Source organism: Colletotrichum acutatum (genome assembly GCF_030867785.1).
Source record: "Colletotrichum acutatum strain CBS 112980 chromosome Unknown BDZ83scaffold_129, whole genome shotgun sequence".
Classification (NCBI taxonomy): domain Eukaryota; kingdom Fungi; phylum Ascomycota; class Sordariomycetes; order Glomerellales; family Glomerellaceae; genus Colletotrichum; species Colletotrichum acutatum.
Window position 1 is genome coordinate 1 of NW_026849123.1, and position 16,140 is coordinate 16,140.

The window sequence follows — 16,140 nt, forward strand, 5'->3', positions numbered from 1 at the left end:
CTCATTCATCTATGTTCAGTCACACTGAGACGGCTTTGTTTGGTGTCTTGCAACCTATCATCATGGAGACGACGAACAAATTCCGGTCACTGCCATTCTTCACCAAGGGAGAGAGAAAGAACGTAAAGCATTATGTGCTTGAGCCTCATATTGTCCTATCATTCACCTCTACCACTCACGCTGATGAGATGGGGTCGGCCGAGATGCATCGGGGAGGATCTAGTCAAGTTTTTCAAGGCCGAGATTCATCCCGATCATCATGACTTCAGCGATCCAGCTCTAGAACCGAGAGTGAGTCTCCAAAGCTCCTGTTACGACATCAGAGGTCTTGGAAACTGACATCTACAGTTGCGGCAAAACACATTCGCGGTTAAATGTCTCAATTCGCCAAAGAAGACACTCTTTCAAAAGGAGGTTCGAGTGTTGAAGAAATGTAGTGGAGAATCGCACTCACACCTAATCTCACTTTTGGCGACGTACGAGCAATTGAATCGTTTCTACCTGATATTTCCATGGGCTGAATCCGATCTCATGAAGTACTGGAAAGTGCTAAATCCGAAACCATCGAACGCCGCGGAAACCATGTTGTGGATTGCTGAGCAGTGTCGAGGAATCTCTGATGACCTAGTAAGGATCCATGAATACAACTCCTCCGATCTTCAAGACATGGAGGCGCAGCTTAGTAGCCAACTGCTGTCTCCGTCTGATGCGCTCAATCGAGACAATCACGAGAGCGATAAACGGCAGTATGGTCGGCATGGGGACATTAAGCCCGAAAACATACTCTAGTTTTGTGACACACGTCAAGGTGTTCTCAGAATCTCGGATTTTGGTCTTGCAGAGTTGAACAGCCGACTTAGTCGTTCTCATCAACATAGAAGTCAAGTGCCCAATTCTCCCACGTATCGACCACCAGAATGCGACTTACGTCGGCGAATCATCAGGCAGTCATACGATATTTGGTCTCTCGGATGTTTGTTTCTCGAATTCATCACTTGGTTTCTCGGCGGCAAGGACTTACTCTTTGAATTTGCCCGGAAACGATGTTCGCCCGATCCGTATTTTTCAGGCATTGATTCGGATACATTTTTCCAGATTGATAACTCTGAAGCGAAGGACTCGACGGCAGCTTCAGTGAAGCAAGCTGTAATCGAGGTGAGTCAACCTGGCCTTCTCCATCAGTACCCTAGTTCTTCGTTCGCTTTTCCAAAGTCTAATGCAACATCGCAATCCCCTTAGTTTGTGATCACAGACTTCACTCTCATCCTGCATGCAGCGAATATCTGCATCACTTTCTTGACATGATGATGTATGGGATGTTGGTAGTAGAATCGGAAGATCCCAAATCTGGAGACAGACGAATCACCTGTATCGAAGTGTTACAAAGGCTGTCTATATGGCGAAGGATGTGCGTCTTGTCTGCAAAAAATTTTCAGAGCCTGCCAAGCAACCTTGGGATAATCATAGCTGGGATCACTCTCCTGCCAGGGTCAACTCAGGTGAAGGCCTCGCAGCTCATCAGAGCCGAGTTGGTAGTGGTTTCAAGGGTCTCCAGAAACGCTCAAGTATGAGGAAAGGCTCTAGGCCATTAGTAAGCAGGTGCTTTAGGTACTATCGTGCTGCAGGCTGCAATGCGTCTTTTAGAAGCACGTCAATATTTCCTCTCAATGCAGCAGGCTCGCAATGCAATGGCACCTTCAAGACAACGACTAGTCGCTTGATTCGGCAGGCGCTTCAACGCCTCGGACAGGAGCTCAGCAGCCATGGCTTGGCTGAATCAATAGTTGGGGGTAGCCGAGCAGGCTGTAGGCTCATGGGCTCGCGATCATCAACAATTGTGACCGTCCTCATCGTTATGTCCAAGATACCAAGACGTGCCAGAGCTTTATCAACTCAGCTACAATGCTATCACGGAAACATCCGTGGCTGGTTTTGTGTCGCTTGATATCCCTTGTGTTTCCATTTCCGCCATGTTTGTCACAACTTGGCCCTCTCTCCTGCTCACATCTCTGACAGAGCCCCTCTCTTCCGGTTGTTTCGGTTTCTCGTGCCACTGAACACGTCTCACGACAGCAACTCAATGGACGAATCCCTATCATCATTAGGCGATCAGATCTGCCAGCATTTCGTGCAGAGCAGATTCGATGAGCGCAGTCCGTCCTTCCTGCCAGATGGCTGTATTAAGGGCCTCATTAGCGAGGGCGCAATTTCCAATGAGCTGTTCGACGAAGACGATGATCCCCAAACAGCAGAAAAGGCACTGATACGCTTTGTCAAAGACAAAGCAAAGAAAGTCTTTGCGATCACAGTATGTAGCGGAATCACCGGATCCGAGCTTTTGAAGACTGTAAGGTTCTTCAGGATCGCCGGTTCCAATGACAGCCATCTTCCGATAGAGAAAGCAGTGACTCCTGGCTAGTATTCCTCCGCTTGGGTCTTTCCCTTTCCATTCGATCGCATGACAGAAAAGCGCATCAAAAAGATATGGAATGGCTGGAGAATAAACAACTTCTATAATCAGCAATGGGCATTTCTTGCGCCGGTGTTCTCTGAAACCGAATTTCAGCAATACTTATCCCCGATTGTATCCTTCCTTTCACATGGGTCAACAACATCGTCAAAGGAGGCATGTTCAGTCAGGTGTACGAAGTAGAAATCCCAGTAACAGCCTGCTCATGAAACCAACATCGATGTAATCGTACAAAACTCACCCTCATTACCTTAGGTGGATAACCTTCCAGCCCACGTTGCAATCAAAGAGATCCTCGTCAACAACAACTTGCGCCACGAGATCGAGAAGAACTATGAAGATGAGCGGAAGGCATTCTCCGAGATAACCGATTTGCGGCACAGCCATATCATCCAACGAATCGCCGCCATTACTCGCGGAGAGAAACGGTATTTCATGTTCCAGTGGGCCGATGGCGGCAATCTTAGAGAGTTCCGGAAAGAGCAAAATCGACCAACTCTCATGCCGGACCTGCTAAAGCAAACGACCACTCAACTTTGTGGGCTCGCCGATGCGTTGCATGCCTTGCATAATTACAAGGATAAAGGCAATTACCGTCACGGAGACTTGAAGCCGGAAACATTCTCCGATTCAGAGACAGCACCTGTGTTGGCGTCCTCAAGATTGCAGACATGGGCCTTGCGAAGCACCACAATGATGCTAAGGCGGGGCGCAAGAAAGCAACTAGTGCAAAGTATGGTGCAGTCCGGTAGGAGGCGCCCGAAGTTGTCACCAACAGTCTTGACAAGGCTAGGTCCAGACTCTACGACATCTGGTCCATGGGCTGCATCATGCTCGAGTGCGTTATTTGGCTCATGTATGGCTACGAGGCATTGGACAATCTTGACGACAGCCTCAATGATGGATACGATTCCAGTTTCTTCAAGACCAAGAATGTCGACGGGGCGCGAGTGGTCTAAGGCTCTTAGCCTATCCGCGAATCTGCTATCAGCTCAGCGATCATTGGCGTTTCAGTAAAGACAATGGCTTCGCCAAAATGCTCATCACAAAAATCAACAAAATTGCAAATGACTTGTCGCTTCCCCAGAGCCAGAAGCTCTGTCAGCATTGCGAGAGACTAGAGCTACTGGGTTCAACTTTCTGATACAGTCTCTGATCTACAACACAGAGCCGGCGCGTGTGGTTTCTGCAATTTACTTTTAGAAACCTGCCAAAAATTGCGAAAATTAGGCTCATTTCAGCTCAACCGTGAAGGTTCTACCCTGAGGATGTCTAAGATTACCGATCCGATACTGAGTATTGTTCATGATCCAAGTATGTGAAAGGAAGAGTCCAAACATATGGAAGAGGTTTTCAGCTTTGCGTACTGCGTCATTGCGGCCAGTCGCGCTACTGGGCAAGAGGATGGCTTTCTTGGACCACGACCCAAAAGGAACTACGTCACTTTCAATCGAAACAGCAGTGATAACTATCATGTCTGCCAGCAGATTGATGACTTCGAAGGTGATGCAATAGAAGGAAGGCTCTGCAAACGTGGATGGGTCCTGCAGGAGCGAGCGCTGGCGCACAGGACGATTTACTTCACTGAAAGACAGACATACTGGCAATGCGGCCAAGGGGTACGCCGCGAGACAATGACAAAGCTGGACAAGTAAGTCAACTTGCTGCGCATGCCCGCATCTGACAAGGCCTTGGCTCATGCTGACACTTCACGTTCACAGCAATGTTGCCGCGGTCCTCGGTGATCCACGATTTTCCACAATCGCCATGAACTCACCAAGGGGCGCCAAAATCCATCTCTACCAAGACTTGTACAAGCAATACTCGCGTCTGCAGTTGTCTAGGAATGAAGACAGACCATTCGGTATAGCTGGTCTCGAAAAGAGACTCATCCAAAGCTTCAAAACCCACGGCGGCTACGGATTCATTGACGATGGCGGTGGATCACTACGACGCAGCCTTCTTTGGCAGAGAGGATCTGATTCAACCCTTGATAGAATCATATTCCCTGCCGAAATAGACCTCGAAGTTCCTACATGGTCATGGATGACCTACAAAGGAGGAATCGACTATCTGGAGCCTCCGTTTGATGGCGTTGACTGGGAGAAGAGTGAGATCCAGTCGCCTTGGGCTCACAAGTCGCCAGATGGGTTCTATCACACTTCGGACAAAAGCCTGGGAATCAGCCTCAGCGCTGTTGCTCGTGAGTTTTCTCAGCTCGATGCCAGCCACTCGGCGAGCAAGCTCGTCTTTGACAACCCGGCAAGAAATTATGGCCAATTACCAAACGTGAGAGTGATTGTAGTGGGAAGGTCTAGAGACAAAACGCAAGATGAGCGGAGGTGTTTTGTTTTGCTCGTCGCCCCCAAGGCATCAAAGAGTGATGGTGGATTGATGGTGTATGAACGAACTGGGGTGGATTACATGCCTGACAGTTGCATTTCGCAAAACGGCACTCCAGTTAAGATACAGCAGCGGGCAGAGAATTTGCATTATCATCTGACACCTTCGCTTTCAACTTGAATAACTGATCACTTCTTTCCTCCAACCTTAATACCTCAAGATCCCTCAGAATACCAGTGGCTGTGCATTCGCGATCCAAGAGCGATGTAGGGCCCTACCGGTACCTCACCGAGAGGGTGAGCTAGGTGTGTCGGTGACTGCGGGGTAGCGGGGTACACACCGAAATCAAGCCGCACTTTGACTCGCAAAGGCAGGTGCACACCCTCACCCCGCCATTGACTCACGCATTTCGGAACTTTTGCCCTGACAGCTCTGTGTCATCAAGAAATTCGAGTCACCGCAAGAGGCGTATAGAAGACGATTGACCAGTCGCCAAGACCCCGGATTTCTCTCCCTCTTGTCAATTAACACTCCACGCCATCGACTGAGACCACGCGTCACAATGGCATCCGCACCCGAAGCCCCGACCGCTGCCATCCCTGCCGAAGCTGTCGGCGACGCGCCCGCCACCTCGGGCGGCCAGAAAGTCGACCCTTGGAACGTGTCTGGAGAAGTGGGTTTACGAATTATGGCGTATGAGTAGAAGGGCATATACTGACTCGAGAAAATAGGTCGGCACTGATGGCAAAGTCAAGGCCATTGACTACAAGGTAAGAATTCCAGCCCCCTCGTCAATGGAGAGCTCTAGCTGATCTTTGATTGCTGCACAGAAAATCGTCGACGAGTTCGGAACGAAGCTGATTGACGATGCCCTCCTCGAGCGCTTCGAGCGCGTGACTGGTCACAGACCCCACCACTTCCTCCGTCGCCAGATTGTCTTCTCCCACCGCGACCTCGACCTCATCCTCGATCGTGTCGAGAAGAAGCAGCCTTTCTTCATTTACACTGGTGCGTTGCCTCGAAGATATTCCAAAGACTGGAGGACAATATGGAAAGCAGTATAGGCCAGGAGGATGGCTAACAAGGGCATATCAAGGCCGTGGACCGAGTTCCGACAGCATGCACGTCGGACATGCTATTCCTTTCCAATTGACGAAGTGGTTGTCAGACGTACTCGATGCGCCACTAGTCGTACGTTGTTCTTGAAGTTACCCCTTGACAAAATCAATCGCTAACAATAGCATAGATCATGATGACCGACGGTAAGAGAAAGCGCTGAAGAATGCTACTCGAACACCTTACTAACCAGAGGCCGCAGACGAGAAGTTCCTTTTTTCTGAGAAGAGAACGGTCGAGGAGGTTCAGCACTACACAAGAGAAAACGCCAAGGACATGTAAGGCTCACAACAATATCCGCAAGAATACTTCTGACGTCTTGCAGCATCGCCATTGGCTTCAATCCCGAGAGGACCTTCATTTTCTCCGACTACGACTACATGGGCGGCAACTTCTACAAGTGAGTATCACCTTATATGGGGCGAAGTAGAGAACAAAGGCTGACCTGTCATAGGAACGTTACTCGTGTGGCCAAGAGAATCACTCTCAACACAGCCAAGGCCGTCTTCGGCTTCGACGATAGCTCCAACATTGGCAAGGTTCACTTCGCCAGTATTCAAGCCAGCTCCTCCTTTGGCAACTCATTCCCCCACATCTTTGGCGATGACGAGGCGAAGACTTCCCAGATCCCCTGCCTCATTCCATGTGCCATTGACCAGGGTTTGTCTTTCCCGCCCCTGATGGCTCTAGAAATGAGACGAGACTAACATCAAGATAGACCCCTACTTCCGCGTGACAAGAGATTGTGCCGCCGGCCTCCGCTATGCCAAGCCCTCTCTGATTCACTCTCGTTTCCTCGATGCTCTCCAGGGCCCTGGCTCCAAGATGTCGGCGTCAATTGATTCAAGTGCCATCTTCTTGAACGACACCCCCAAGCAGATCCAGAACAAAATGAACAAGTATGCTTTCAGCGGTGGCAAGGTTACCGCCGAGGAGCAGCGCGCTGAGGGTGCCGACCCAGATGGTAAGATCACAGACCCAGACTGTGTCTTTACGTGCGTAGTAGCTAACATAAGTATGCAGTCGACGTCAGCTACCAATACCTGCGCTTCTTCCTCGACGATGATGAGGAACTTGCCAAGATCCGCGAGGACTACCGCACAGGAAAGATGCTCACCGGCGAGATCAAGAAGAGGTGTGCCGAGGAGCTTGCCAAGTACTGCACCGCGTTCCAGGAGCGGAGAGCCAAGGTGGACGAGGAGACCGTCAACCTGTTCTTCAGCCGCCGGCCGTTGTCCTGGGGTCTTGCGGAGAACCTCAAGTCCATTCCCATCCGCGAGGCTACCACTGATGGCCCCGCCGAGGGTGCCGACGGCAAGATGACGAAGAACCAGCTCAAGAAGCTGGAGAAGCAGCGCCAAATCGACGAGAAGAAGGCCGCCAAGGCAAAGGAAAAGGAGGCTGCCAAGGCTTCTGCTTAGAGGCTTAGGAAGAATGAAAAGAATATACCCAAGATCCATTGCTTGCGAGAATCCTTTCAAATCTTCCGATGTGACATGTGCACTATCTCAGGGTCAATAATGTGATCTTTGCCGAAATATGAGACCTGAGCGATAGGTTCCTGTCTGGCAACAGCTACTTAATGAACAACAATCGCCGATATCAAGGTCTTACTCCACGTCGACTCCGACCCATTTTCTCAAATAAATCCCCTGTACCTTCTTCAGTACATCGCCCAACCACCACTAGCACTAATAACCTGCCCACTGACCCACGAACTCTCTGCACCAGCAAGCCACGACACAATCCTCGCGACCTCCTCCACTGTCCCGGTCCGATTCTCCACCGGCGTCTGCCTCTTCTGCATCTCCACCAGCTCCTTCGGAATCTTATCCAGCATATCGCTCTCCACCGGTCCCGGCGAAACACAATTAACAGTCGTCCCGTTACTCCCCAACTCCCGCGCCCAAACCCGCGTCAGACCCTCAAGCGCCGCCTTGGAGGAGCAATACAGTCCCAACCCGGGGAACCCCTGCCGTCCGCCCACAGAACCGATGTTGATGATGCGTGCCTCCTTGGAAGCCAGGCGCGGGAGAAGGGCCTGGGTTAGGAGGAGAGGCGCGCGGACGTTGAGGTCGTAGACTTTTGCGAAATCAGCGGTGGTGATGGTGCCTAGCGGTGCGTTGAGTTCTGTGCCGGCGTTGTTGATTAGGATGTCGATGCGGGAGTCTGGGCCGAGCCAGGCGTCGAGGGCGGCGAGGACTGTGGCTGGGGCGGTTTCTGAGGAGAGGTCTGCTTTGCAGGATACTGCGGAGGGGGTGTGTGGGAAGGAGGTGATTTCTGTGATGAGGGAGTCGACTTTTTGGGCGCTTGTGTCGGAGGTGTAGAGGAGCATTACCTGTTGTTGGTGAGCGGATGAGGGCAGAGTGGGTAGAGATGATGGGAGACGAAGCTTACGGATGCGCCTTTGCGTGCAAGGTCTAGAGCCATGCCTGCGCCTAGACCGCGGGATGCTCCTGTGACGATTGCCGTCTTTCCTTTAAGCGGTGTCATACTGATATTGTTTCGGTGATGAAGTCGTAATATGTTGGTCTTGATGAACTCATCCGCGGAAACCTGATTCCCTTTATAAGATCCAAACATGACCGCCTTGAATGCAGCTTACTCTCCGAAGACGGCTGTCTCATTCGTGCAGTCCCGTCTCACCTACCGTGTAAGTCGGTATCACGGGCCGTGGTCGTCGTGTATCGGCGATCGGGGCTCCGCATCCCCGACATTGCTTAACGCCGATCGGGGATCTCACAGTCCCCTCGCCGCAGGGCCATCGGCGAAGGAAGAAGAGGATCGCCGCCCTTGACGGAATCCTGCATGTGGCGCTTACATGCCCAACGAAGCTAATGATGAGCTAGCACTGGAAAATCAACCATGAAATTGCCTCCCTATGGTATGGCAACTTTTTAGGGAGGTCATCTTCCACCCCGGAGTCGCGCGAAGTCGGTATCTACTACACTTGATGGATGGATGTCACCAAACGGCTTGGATGCTCTTCAAGAATCTGTTTGCCTAGGTCTCTTCTTGGTATGAGCAATTTTATTGAGAAAATACGCCTAGAGTGCCTCCCTTACGAGTTCTTATAGAGAAAACTGCTAACTTGGATGGATTGATGTTACACGATGCCATTATACCCTCGTGTCACAGCCATCCTAACACGTAGATTAAGAGAGATTTGTCCAGTACAGATACTGTAGATATGAACGGTTGATTTGATACGCCCGTGAAAAAAATGCTTTGTTACAAATTACACGTTGACGCAACTGAACCGAAGAATTGTCTAAGAGTTTCCGTTCCTTACGCGCCTCCCAATAGCTTGAGAAGTAAACACGCGGCACAAAGCCAACTTTTTCAACAAGAGAGACATGTTTGACACCCGATCAAAATCAAAAGGTAGTCTGCAGCTTGGGATAGTCCTTCGCCCGCACCTGTAGGTCGGCAAAGATGGAGGCCGAGTCGTCGCCAGAGAGGTGCTCCATGCGCTTTTCATCCTCGTCGGCAATCTCCTCGAGAATATCCTCTGGGTTCTCCTTGCCAGCTTTGACGTCCTTTGACTTTGGCTCGACGGCATTGCTGAATTCAGACTGTCCAATGAAGAGGAACTGAGCATTGGGGTAGTCGAGATGCTCGGGCTTGGTGTTCGTCCACCGCAGGTCGCGGAAGTCGTCCTTGATACTAAATGTCAAAGTGTCAGCACTCATTCTCAGTTGAAAAGGGGGAAGGATCCTGGGTTCATGTACCTATCTGGGAAGTCGGGAGTCTGATCGAGACTAGCATTTGCAGGGCCCTTCTTGTAAGGGTTCTTCGTGCTCAAGATGAAGCTGCCCTTCTCCTTGAGCCCAAGCTCCTTCTGCACTTCGCCGAGGTCAGACGGCAGGGTGAGCATGTACGCGAGATGGCTATCGCTTCCAGTAGTGGTGATAACGTAGACGCCCTCTCCAGCCGGCGTGGCAGCAGGCGCGTGCGACACGCCAGACTTGGTCTGGTTATCAGCGCCAGCCAGGAACTGCTCCTTCAGCTCGGCAAACGAGGCGCCCGCCTTTTCGACAAAGACCATGAACTTGTCGCGGCCGGTCTCGGGGAAGACCTTCTTCGGCAGGGCGAGCAGGCGCGTGTTGCCCGCGTCGCCAATGGGACCGTCACCCAGCTTGGAGTCTGTACCGATGGGGCGGAGGATCATGTAGCTGCGGGCGATGTCGTCTACTTCTTCGGCCCCATCGGTGTTGACACGGGCGCGGAAGAAGAAGTAGATGATTCCCTTTTCGAGAATGTTGGACGGGACCTTGTCCTTCTCGCCTGTCTTCTCTGCAGACTCTCCTTCCGTTGCCTTGGCTTCTGGCTTATCCTCTGTCGTGACTTCTTCCGTCTTGTGCTCATCATTTTCTTTTTCTGCTTCCTCTACCTCCTCCACCTTTTCTGCCATCGCAGCCTCCTCTTCCTTGGTTGGCTCCTCTGGCTTCGTTGAGTCGTTGGTGGCCTCCTCTTCACCGTCCTTCATCTCCGTGTCGGCAGGATCTTCCTTTGCCTTAGTCTCTTCTTTGGCTTTACCGGCTTCTGCATCGTCATTCTTCTCAAAGGCCTCGTCGATGGTGGTCTGACGAGTGGAATCATCATCCAACGTCTTTGCACGCTTGGCGTCGGGGGATCCGCTGGAAGCGTCCTTTTCGATGCCACGCTTCTCACCAGCCGCATTGGAAGAGTCTGCGTGGCCATTGGCGTCGGCGGCACTGTTGGCACGCGATCTTGTTCTTGTAGTGACCATGGTGTAGACCGATGGTGGAGGCAAGATGTGTAATTGATACGAATTGACTGGATTTCTTTAATTGGAAGGAGGACAAGAGTCAGGAGAGGTCAATTGGACTTGTTTGGTATGATGATAGAAGTAAGGAAAGAGGAGAAAGTTGAGAGAGAAAGAAAAGGACTGGTTGCTGCGGTGAGCAAACAGCTTCGAGGCGGAATGCGCGACTGGGCCAGTTCCGTCTGATCGAGTCCTGATGTCATCGGCGTCCGGTCGCACGCGTCGCGTTGCTTTTTAGGATAGGCAAGTAGCCGCCATTATGTAACCTGGCGCTCTTTCTGTGACGTGCCACGGTTCCATCTCGCGAATTTGTCGCTTCCGAGGTTTTCTTTTGCCATCAGGGGCTCTGATGATTGTTGTCCGGTATAAATGGCAGGATGTCACTGTGAAACTTTGTGTAAGTCTACGTCGCCCCCACGAACACAATCATCAAGTTGAGCGTCGCACGCTGTCGTCTACAAATTTCATGGTCTCGTCAATTCCCGAAATTTTCATGTATGCTTCAATCACGATCTGGAATTCCAACAAACTTGAGAATTACCCCACCGAACGACGAGAGAGATAGAACAGCGGCATACGAAATCGGGCGTTTTGGTGATTTCGAGCTAACTGAACAGGCACTCCCATACATGCCGAACAAGGCAAAGACGCCCTGGAATCCGTCTGAATCGACCGACGGCCAAGCCACGCATGCCGCCTCGCGATCGCAGCTTCGAAAGACGAGCTGAATCAACATCGCGGTCGCCCTAGTCGCGGTCAACCGTGGCTCGGTCGCGGGCGGACTTTGTAGGGGGCGGGGCTCCCAGGCGGGCTCCCGACTTATGCACGGAACCGGTCAGGTCCTCCAGCAACAAGCATCTCATCCCCGATGGCACAATTGGCTAGCGCGTCAGACTGTTAATCTGGAGGTTGGTGGTTCGAGCCCACCTCGGGGAGTCTCAGCGGTTAAATTCCACCATTCAGAGTGCTTCACTTTTTCTTTTGTTCTTTTAACAGAGCATGGCACAATTTTTGTACTTCTTTGACCCCCATCTTCCCTCCACTGAACGTCTATCTTTGCGCTCTCTTGTTTCTACAAAAGCCCCCGCGTTCATAGCATTAAGGCGCAATTCATTAACTCGTACTTGCTTTCAGCAATTACCGGCCTTTTTTTCTTCTTTCTTTGAGCCATTCAGTCGACGAACCAGGCCTAGTGCATGTCGCAGTCCATCATGCGCCGAGTGCATGCCTCATAAGTTTTTTAGGTAGTGAGGCTTGAACTTTTTGTTTGCACGATCCGCCCCGCGCATCAGAAATTGGTCACCGAGAACCTCGAAGACGAACTGGCGTGGGGTGCCTTGTGTGGCTACCTCCGTATCCGGCTCCTTGACGTGTATCTCGAATTTGAACCACGTCCCTTCCTTTGGCACAATCTTGATATCATTTTTTGGTGTTATAATCTCGAACGCAAACTTGCCGTCCTTGATGACGATACCCTGAATGCCGACTCTGCTCGGGCAAGAACTGCGCGACACCTCAACCGCAGCCCCATGGAACTCGGCAGCACTCAGTTTTGCCGATGCAGAGGCGCCGCCTGTGTAGAGCTCTGACCCCAGTATTTCTTCAATGTAGCCAAGCCAAAGGCGGTGGAGGGGTTCGAAAATGGAGTATTTTTGGCCCTCGCGGGGTACTTCGTAGAGGCCGCGCCTGTGTCTTTCGCGCGCTGAAAGGGGCTTCGGCTTGAGCTTTCGTTTCCTTTTTGATTCTTCACGGGCCTTGCGACGGGTCTCTCGGGCGTTTGACGGTGGTGGTGGCGAGCTTGGTCTGAGATAGAGTGGTCTGTACTGAATCTTTTCGGAAAAGAGGCGGTTGGCGCTGTCGGGGGAGTGCGCCCGGGCGAGGAGAGCCTGCGTAATGGGCTGATTTGAAGGAGCCATAATTTCGCCCAAACCTGGTAGAAGTTTGCAGGCCTGCGACAATAGCGTGATGGTGTTGAGTCGCTGTGTAGCAGTGCTGGCGCAAAATGTCGCGATGGTGGTGTTTGCTTGTCGAAATTGAAGAGTCAAGGTTGACGCTGGAAAGATGGAAAATTAAATGTTAGTGCCTCCAGATTATGGATGGGTACGTACCCATCTCCAATTGGTGAAGGTAAGCATCAGAAGCAGGGTGGCTCCTGCAGCAGCAACATGGATGGTTAGTGTTTGTTCACATGCCGAAGCCGCTAAATGCCACTTGAGCAGGAGCTCGGCTTAATAGAGGCGGGCAGGTGGCACTTGACCTCAACGGTCCACCAGGAATTCCCCCCAGAACCCGGAGGGTAATGACAATGCGACTTGGAGGCTCTCCGGCGCATCTTCTACACCACACACAACACAACACAACACATCCAGTGACCCAGTCTTCTCTTCTCCAAGTCCCAACAGTCCGTCACTTCTCCAACGCCATCTTGCGACTTTGATCGAGGGACCCGAGACACAAGAACGGTACCTAAAATCCTCCGTCGTGTTCTTCCACTGTCGGCAATGGCAAGGGACCTTTGACGGACTGTTTCGGAGCATCCCAGAACGACCAAGCTAGCACTGATATCAACAACCACGGACGGACGGGCCGAGGTTCGACGATCTACAATTCCCACGCGCCCTCTCTCCCCGACCTTACCTCACCTGGTACCCTACGAACACCTCGAAGACGTCACAAACTGACCATACTCGCACCACATTCCCGAATCCTCACTCAACAATGGCGAAGAACGACGACTCCGCGCCAGATCTGAAGATCCTCGGCGACCAAATCACACTTCAACCTAGCGGCTACATCAAGCCATCCCAGCCACGCGATGACGAAAAGGAGGAGGCTCTGATGAAGCACATGGCACGCTTCCGCCAGGAACCGCTACAGTATGTATCACCCGCGCCCCGGCCCGTCTTTCCACTGGTCTCAGCCTCAATGTCGATCCAGGAACAAGACTAACTCGTTTTCTCCGTGGTAGGTTCCTCCGCGAAGTCTCTCTATATGTCTCCGGTACCGGCTGGCGCGCCTACGACAATGCCATCGGCCAACCCATCTTCTACTCTGGTTTCAGCGATAAGATGAAGGAAGCTGTGCTTTCAGCGCCCTTATTGCAGTCGCGCATCGCGGATCTCGCTGAGAAACGTGTCGCTGTCGAAGAAAAAGAAGGGCTGTTGAATAAGCAAGACAAAGACTTTGCCATGAAGCGCGCACGTAGACGAGCTGTCGTCGAGTCTGGAATCCAAGAGGTGGCTGACAAAATGACGGACGACATGATTTGCAAGTTTGAGAGCAAGACCTTCATCAGAAGCGCATACTATCTCGTCACGCAGTTGACGTTGCGGGCCTATAACCAAGGCATCCATGTCTCTAGTGAGGAGGTTCTGAGGCTGAGAAAGGTTGCGGAAGAGGCCGAAAAGAAAAAGCAGAGCATCATATTCTTGCCTTGCCATCGATCACACGTTGACTACGTTTCTCTGCAGCTCATCTGCTACCGTCTCGGTCTCGGCCTGCCCGTCGTCGTAGCTGGCGACAACCTGAACTTTCCTCTTGTTGGAAGCTTCTTGCAGCATGCCGGTGCCATGTGGATTCGGAGAGCCTTCGGTGACGACATTCTGTACACAACTCTGGTACAAACGTATATCGACACCCTCCTGCAAGGCGGCTACAACTTTGAGTGTTTCATTGAGGGTGGTCGGTCAAGGACAGGAAAGCTGCTGCCTCCCAAGTTCGGTATTCTCAGCTTCATCTTGGACAGTATTCTCTCAGGCCGCGTCGAGGACGCCATCATCTGCCCAGTGAGCACGCAGTACGACAAGGTCATTGAAACCGAGGGCTACGTTACAGAGCTGTTGGGCGTGCCCAAGAAGAAGGAAAATCTGGCAGATTTCCTTTCCGGGGGTTCTTCAGTCTTGTCTCTGAGACTTGGCCGAGTTGACGTCAGATTCCACGAGCCCTGGAGCTTGCGCGGCTTCATCAACGAACAGCTCACAAGACTGGAAAGATTACCAACCGGCCTCAATATGGATACAAAGAACCCCGAAAACACGGCGATCCGACAGAAGCTTCTTCGAATTTTAGGCTACAAGGTCTTATCGGACATCAATGATGTCTCTGTCGTCATGCCTACAGCCTTGATTGGTACTGTCTTGCTCACTTTGAGAGGCAGAGGTGTAGGCAAGACTGAACTTGAGCGACGCGTTCTGTGGCTTACCGACCGCGTGCGGGCAAAGGGTGGCAGAGTCGCTCATTTTGGAGCTGCACCTCTTTCCGACATTATCGAACGTGGTCTCGACGTTCTGGGCAAGGAGCTGGTTGGCGTCGTGAAAGACCTTCCAGAGCCTACCTACTACGCCGTTGATCGCTTCCAGCTGTCCTTCTACCGGAACATGACTATTCATCTGTTCATTTCAGAAGCTATTGTCAGCGCCGCCATGTACATGAAGGTGAAGCAGGGTGGTGGCCCGGCCATGCAGGACATCTCCTTCCAAGAGCTGCAGGACCAGATTCAGTTCCTGTCATCACTGTTTCGTGGAGAGTTCATCTTCCCGAGTGAAGGTCTAGCTGCCAACTTGGAAAAGACGCTGCGAGACCTGGAAGCGGACAAGGTGCTGAAATTGCATCGGGATGACCAGGGCAAGGTGATTGTGATTGGTCTTTCAGATCACGAAAGAGCTGTCGGACGAGAGAACTACGACTTTTACTGCTTCCTTATTTGGCCGTTTATCGAGGCTAGTTGGCTCGCAGCTGTCTCGTTGATGGGCTTGTCGCCGCCTCTGGGCCAGAAGGATGATATCTGGATCGAGGTTACAAAAGCCCAGGGCAGTGCACAAGTGGTAAGTGGACTACTATGGGTATTGAATATGGTACATGCGGCTAACACTCCCCAGCTCGGCAAGACACTCTACCACCAAGGCGATCTCAGCTACTTTGAGGCGGTCAACAAAGAGACCTTAAAGAACGCCTACCAACGTTTTGAGGAGGAAGGTATCCTTCAGGTTGTCAAGTCAAAAGACCCCAAGGTTCCTCCACGTCTGCGTCTCGATCCAGAGTGGCGCCCCTCTCGCGACCCCGAAACCGGCACCCTTAACGCCTCTGGACGGCTGTGGGACTTTACCGAGAAGATTGCATCCAGTCGTCGCGAGGGAAAGAATCGTCGTGATGGTGCCACCGTCAGCACACGCGTGCTTCGTCTGACGGACTTACTGGGAAGCAAACTATTTGACGCTGCCAGAAACATTGACGGCAAGGGGGTGTCACCCCTGTTGAGTATCGAAGATGCGCGGCAGCTCAAGAAAAGCGTCAAGGAACAAAGGAGGCGCAGGTCTCTGGAAAATCGCGCACACCTGTAAATGATATAGTATTGTAATCGTGTCAAGCGTGATGATCTTACGATAGTATGTGTTAACTGCAAAGCATGGCATTCTTGGAATTT

At 51.8% G+C, this 16,140-nt stretch overlaps 9 protein-coding genes and 1 non-coding gene across 10 annotated transcripts; 7 read left to right on the top strand and 3 right to left on the bottom strand.

Moving 5' to 3' along the window:
* On the top strand, positions 1 to 1,051 carry BDZ83DRAFT_63502 (uncharacterized protein). Its single transcript, XM_060509140.1, has 2 exons — positions 1 to 291; positions 349 to 1,051. The coding sequence occupies exons 1-2, from the start codon at positions 133 to 135 to the stop codon at positions 787 to 789; spliced, it is 600 nt and encodes a 199-aa protein (XP_060360012.1). The 5' UTR covers positions 1 to 132; the 3' UTR covers positions 790 to 1,051.
* BDZ83DRAFT_588697 (uncharacterized protein) lies at positions 802 to 1,571 on the top strand (the record flags this gene model as incomplete). The annotated part of the gene is made up of 2 exons (XM_060506161.1): positions 802 to 1,159; positions 1,240 to 1,571. Coding segments are annotated over 2 exons (690 nt in total), but the record flags the coding sequence as incomplete, so codon positions are not given.
* Positions 1,572 to 2,080: 509 nt separating this feature from the next.
* Positions 2,081 to 3,429, top strand: BDZ83DRAFT_656007 (kinase-like domain-containing protein; the record flags this gene model as incomplete). The annotated part of the gene is given in 3 exon segments (XM_060510837.1): positions 2,081 to 2,347; positions 2,726 to 3,208; positions 3,223 to 3,429. 3 exon segments carry the CDS (start codon positions 2,081 to 2,083, stop codon positions 3,427 to 3,429), a joined length of 957 nt encoding a protein of 318 aa, XP_060360014.1.
* Positions 3,430 to 3,792: 363 nt separating this feature from the next.
* On the top strand, positions 3,793 to 4,993 carry BDZ83DRAFT_708918 (uncharacterized protein; the record flags this gene model as incomplete). Its single annotated transcript, XM_060511564.1, has 2 exons — positions 3,793 to 4,121; positions 4,192 to 4,993. The coding sequence occupies exons 1-2, from the start codon at positions 3,811 to 3,813 to the stop codon at positions 4,991 to 4,993; spliced, it is 1,113 nt and encodes a 370-aa protein (XP_060360015.1). The 5' UTR covers positions 3,793 to 3,810.
* Positions 4,994 to 5,375: 382 nt separating this feature from the next.
* On the top strand, positions 5,376 to 7,350 carry BDZ83DRAFT_723188 (tryptophanyl-tRNA synthetase; the record flags this gene model as incomplete). The annotated part of the gene is made up of 10 exons (XM_060512532.1): positions 5,376 to 5,486; positions 5,545 to 5,583; positions 5,644 to 5,821; positions 5,910 to 6,004; positions 6,060 to 6,075; positions 6,132 to 6,207; positions 6,255 to 6,329; positions 6,384 to 6,589; positions 6,648 to 6,893; positions 6,953 to 7,350. The coding sequence occupies 10 exons, from the start codon at positions 5,376 to 5,378 to the stop codon at positions 7,348 to 7,350; spliced, it is 1,440 nt and encodes a 479-aa protein (XP_060360016.1).
* A 242-nt stretch (positions 7,351 to 7,592) lies between these two features.
* BDZ83DRAFT_588641 (dehydrogenase with different specificitie) lies at positions 7,593 to 8,422 on the bottom strand (the record flags this gene model as incomplete). Its single annotated transcript, XM_060506156.1, has 2 exons — positions 7,593 to 8,267; positions 8,327 to 8,422. 2 exons carry the CDS (start codon positions 8,420 to 8,422, stop codon positions 7,593 to 7,595), a joined length of 771 nt encoding a protein of 256 aa, XP_060360017.1.
* Positions 8,423 to 9,306: 884 nt separating this feature from the next.
* On the bottom strand, positions 9,307 to 10,682 carry BDZ83DRAFT_656010 (uncharacterized protein; the record flags this gene model as incomplete). The annotated part of the gene is made up of 2 exons (XM_060510838.1): positions 9,307 to 9,595; positions 9,661 to 10,682. 2 exons carry the CDS (start codon positions 10,680 to 10,682, stop codon positions 9,307 to 9,309), a joined length of 1,311 nt encoding a protein of 436 aa, XP_060360018.1.
* An 897-nt stretch (positions 10,683 to 11,579) lies between these two features.
* Positions 11,580 to 12,883, bottom strand: BDZ83DRAFT_636465 (Rof/RNase P-like protein). The gene has a single exon (XM_060509255.1). The coding sequence runs from the start codon at positions 12,632 to 12,634 to the stop codon at positions 11,948 to 11,950; it is 687 nt and encodes a 228-aa protein (XP_060360019.1). The 5' UTR covers positions 12,635 to 12,883; the 3' UTR covers positions 11,580 to 11,947.
* On the top strand, positions 11,581 to 11,654 carry BDZ83DRAFT_t269. Its single transcript has one exon. It is a non-coding gene; the product is annotated as a tRNA-Asn (tRNA).
* Positions 12,884 to 13,436: 553 nt separating the features above from the next.
* Positions 13,437 to 16,057, top strand: BDZ83DRAFT_756491 (acyltransferase; the record flags this gene model as incomplete). The annotated part of the gene is made up of 3 exons (XM_060514759.1): positions 13,437 to 13,594; positions 13,687 to 15,541; positions 15,596 to 16,057. The coding sequence occupies 3 exons, from the start codon at positions 13,437 to 13,439 to the stop codon at positions 16,055 to 16,057; spliced, it is 2,475 nt and encodes an 824-aa protein (XP_060360020.1).
* Between the last annotated feature and the right edge of the window lie 83 nt (positions 16,058 to 16,140).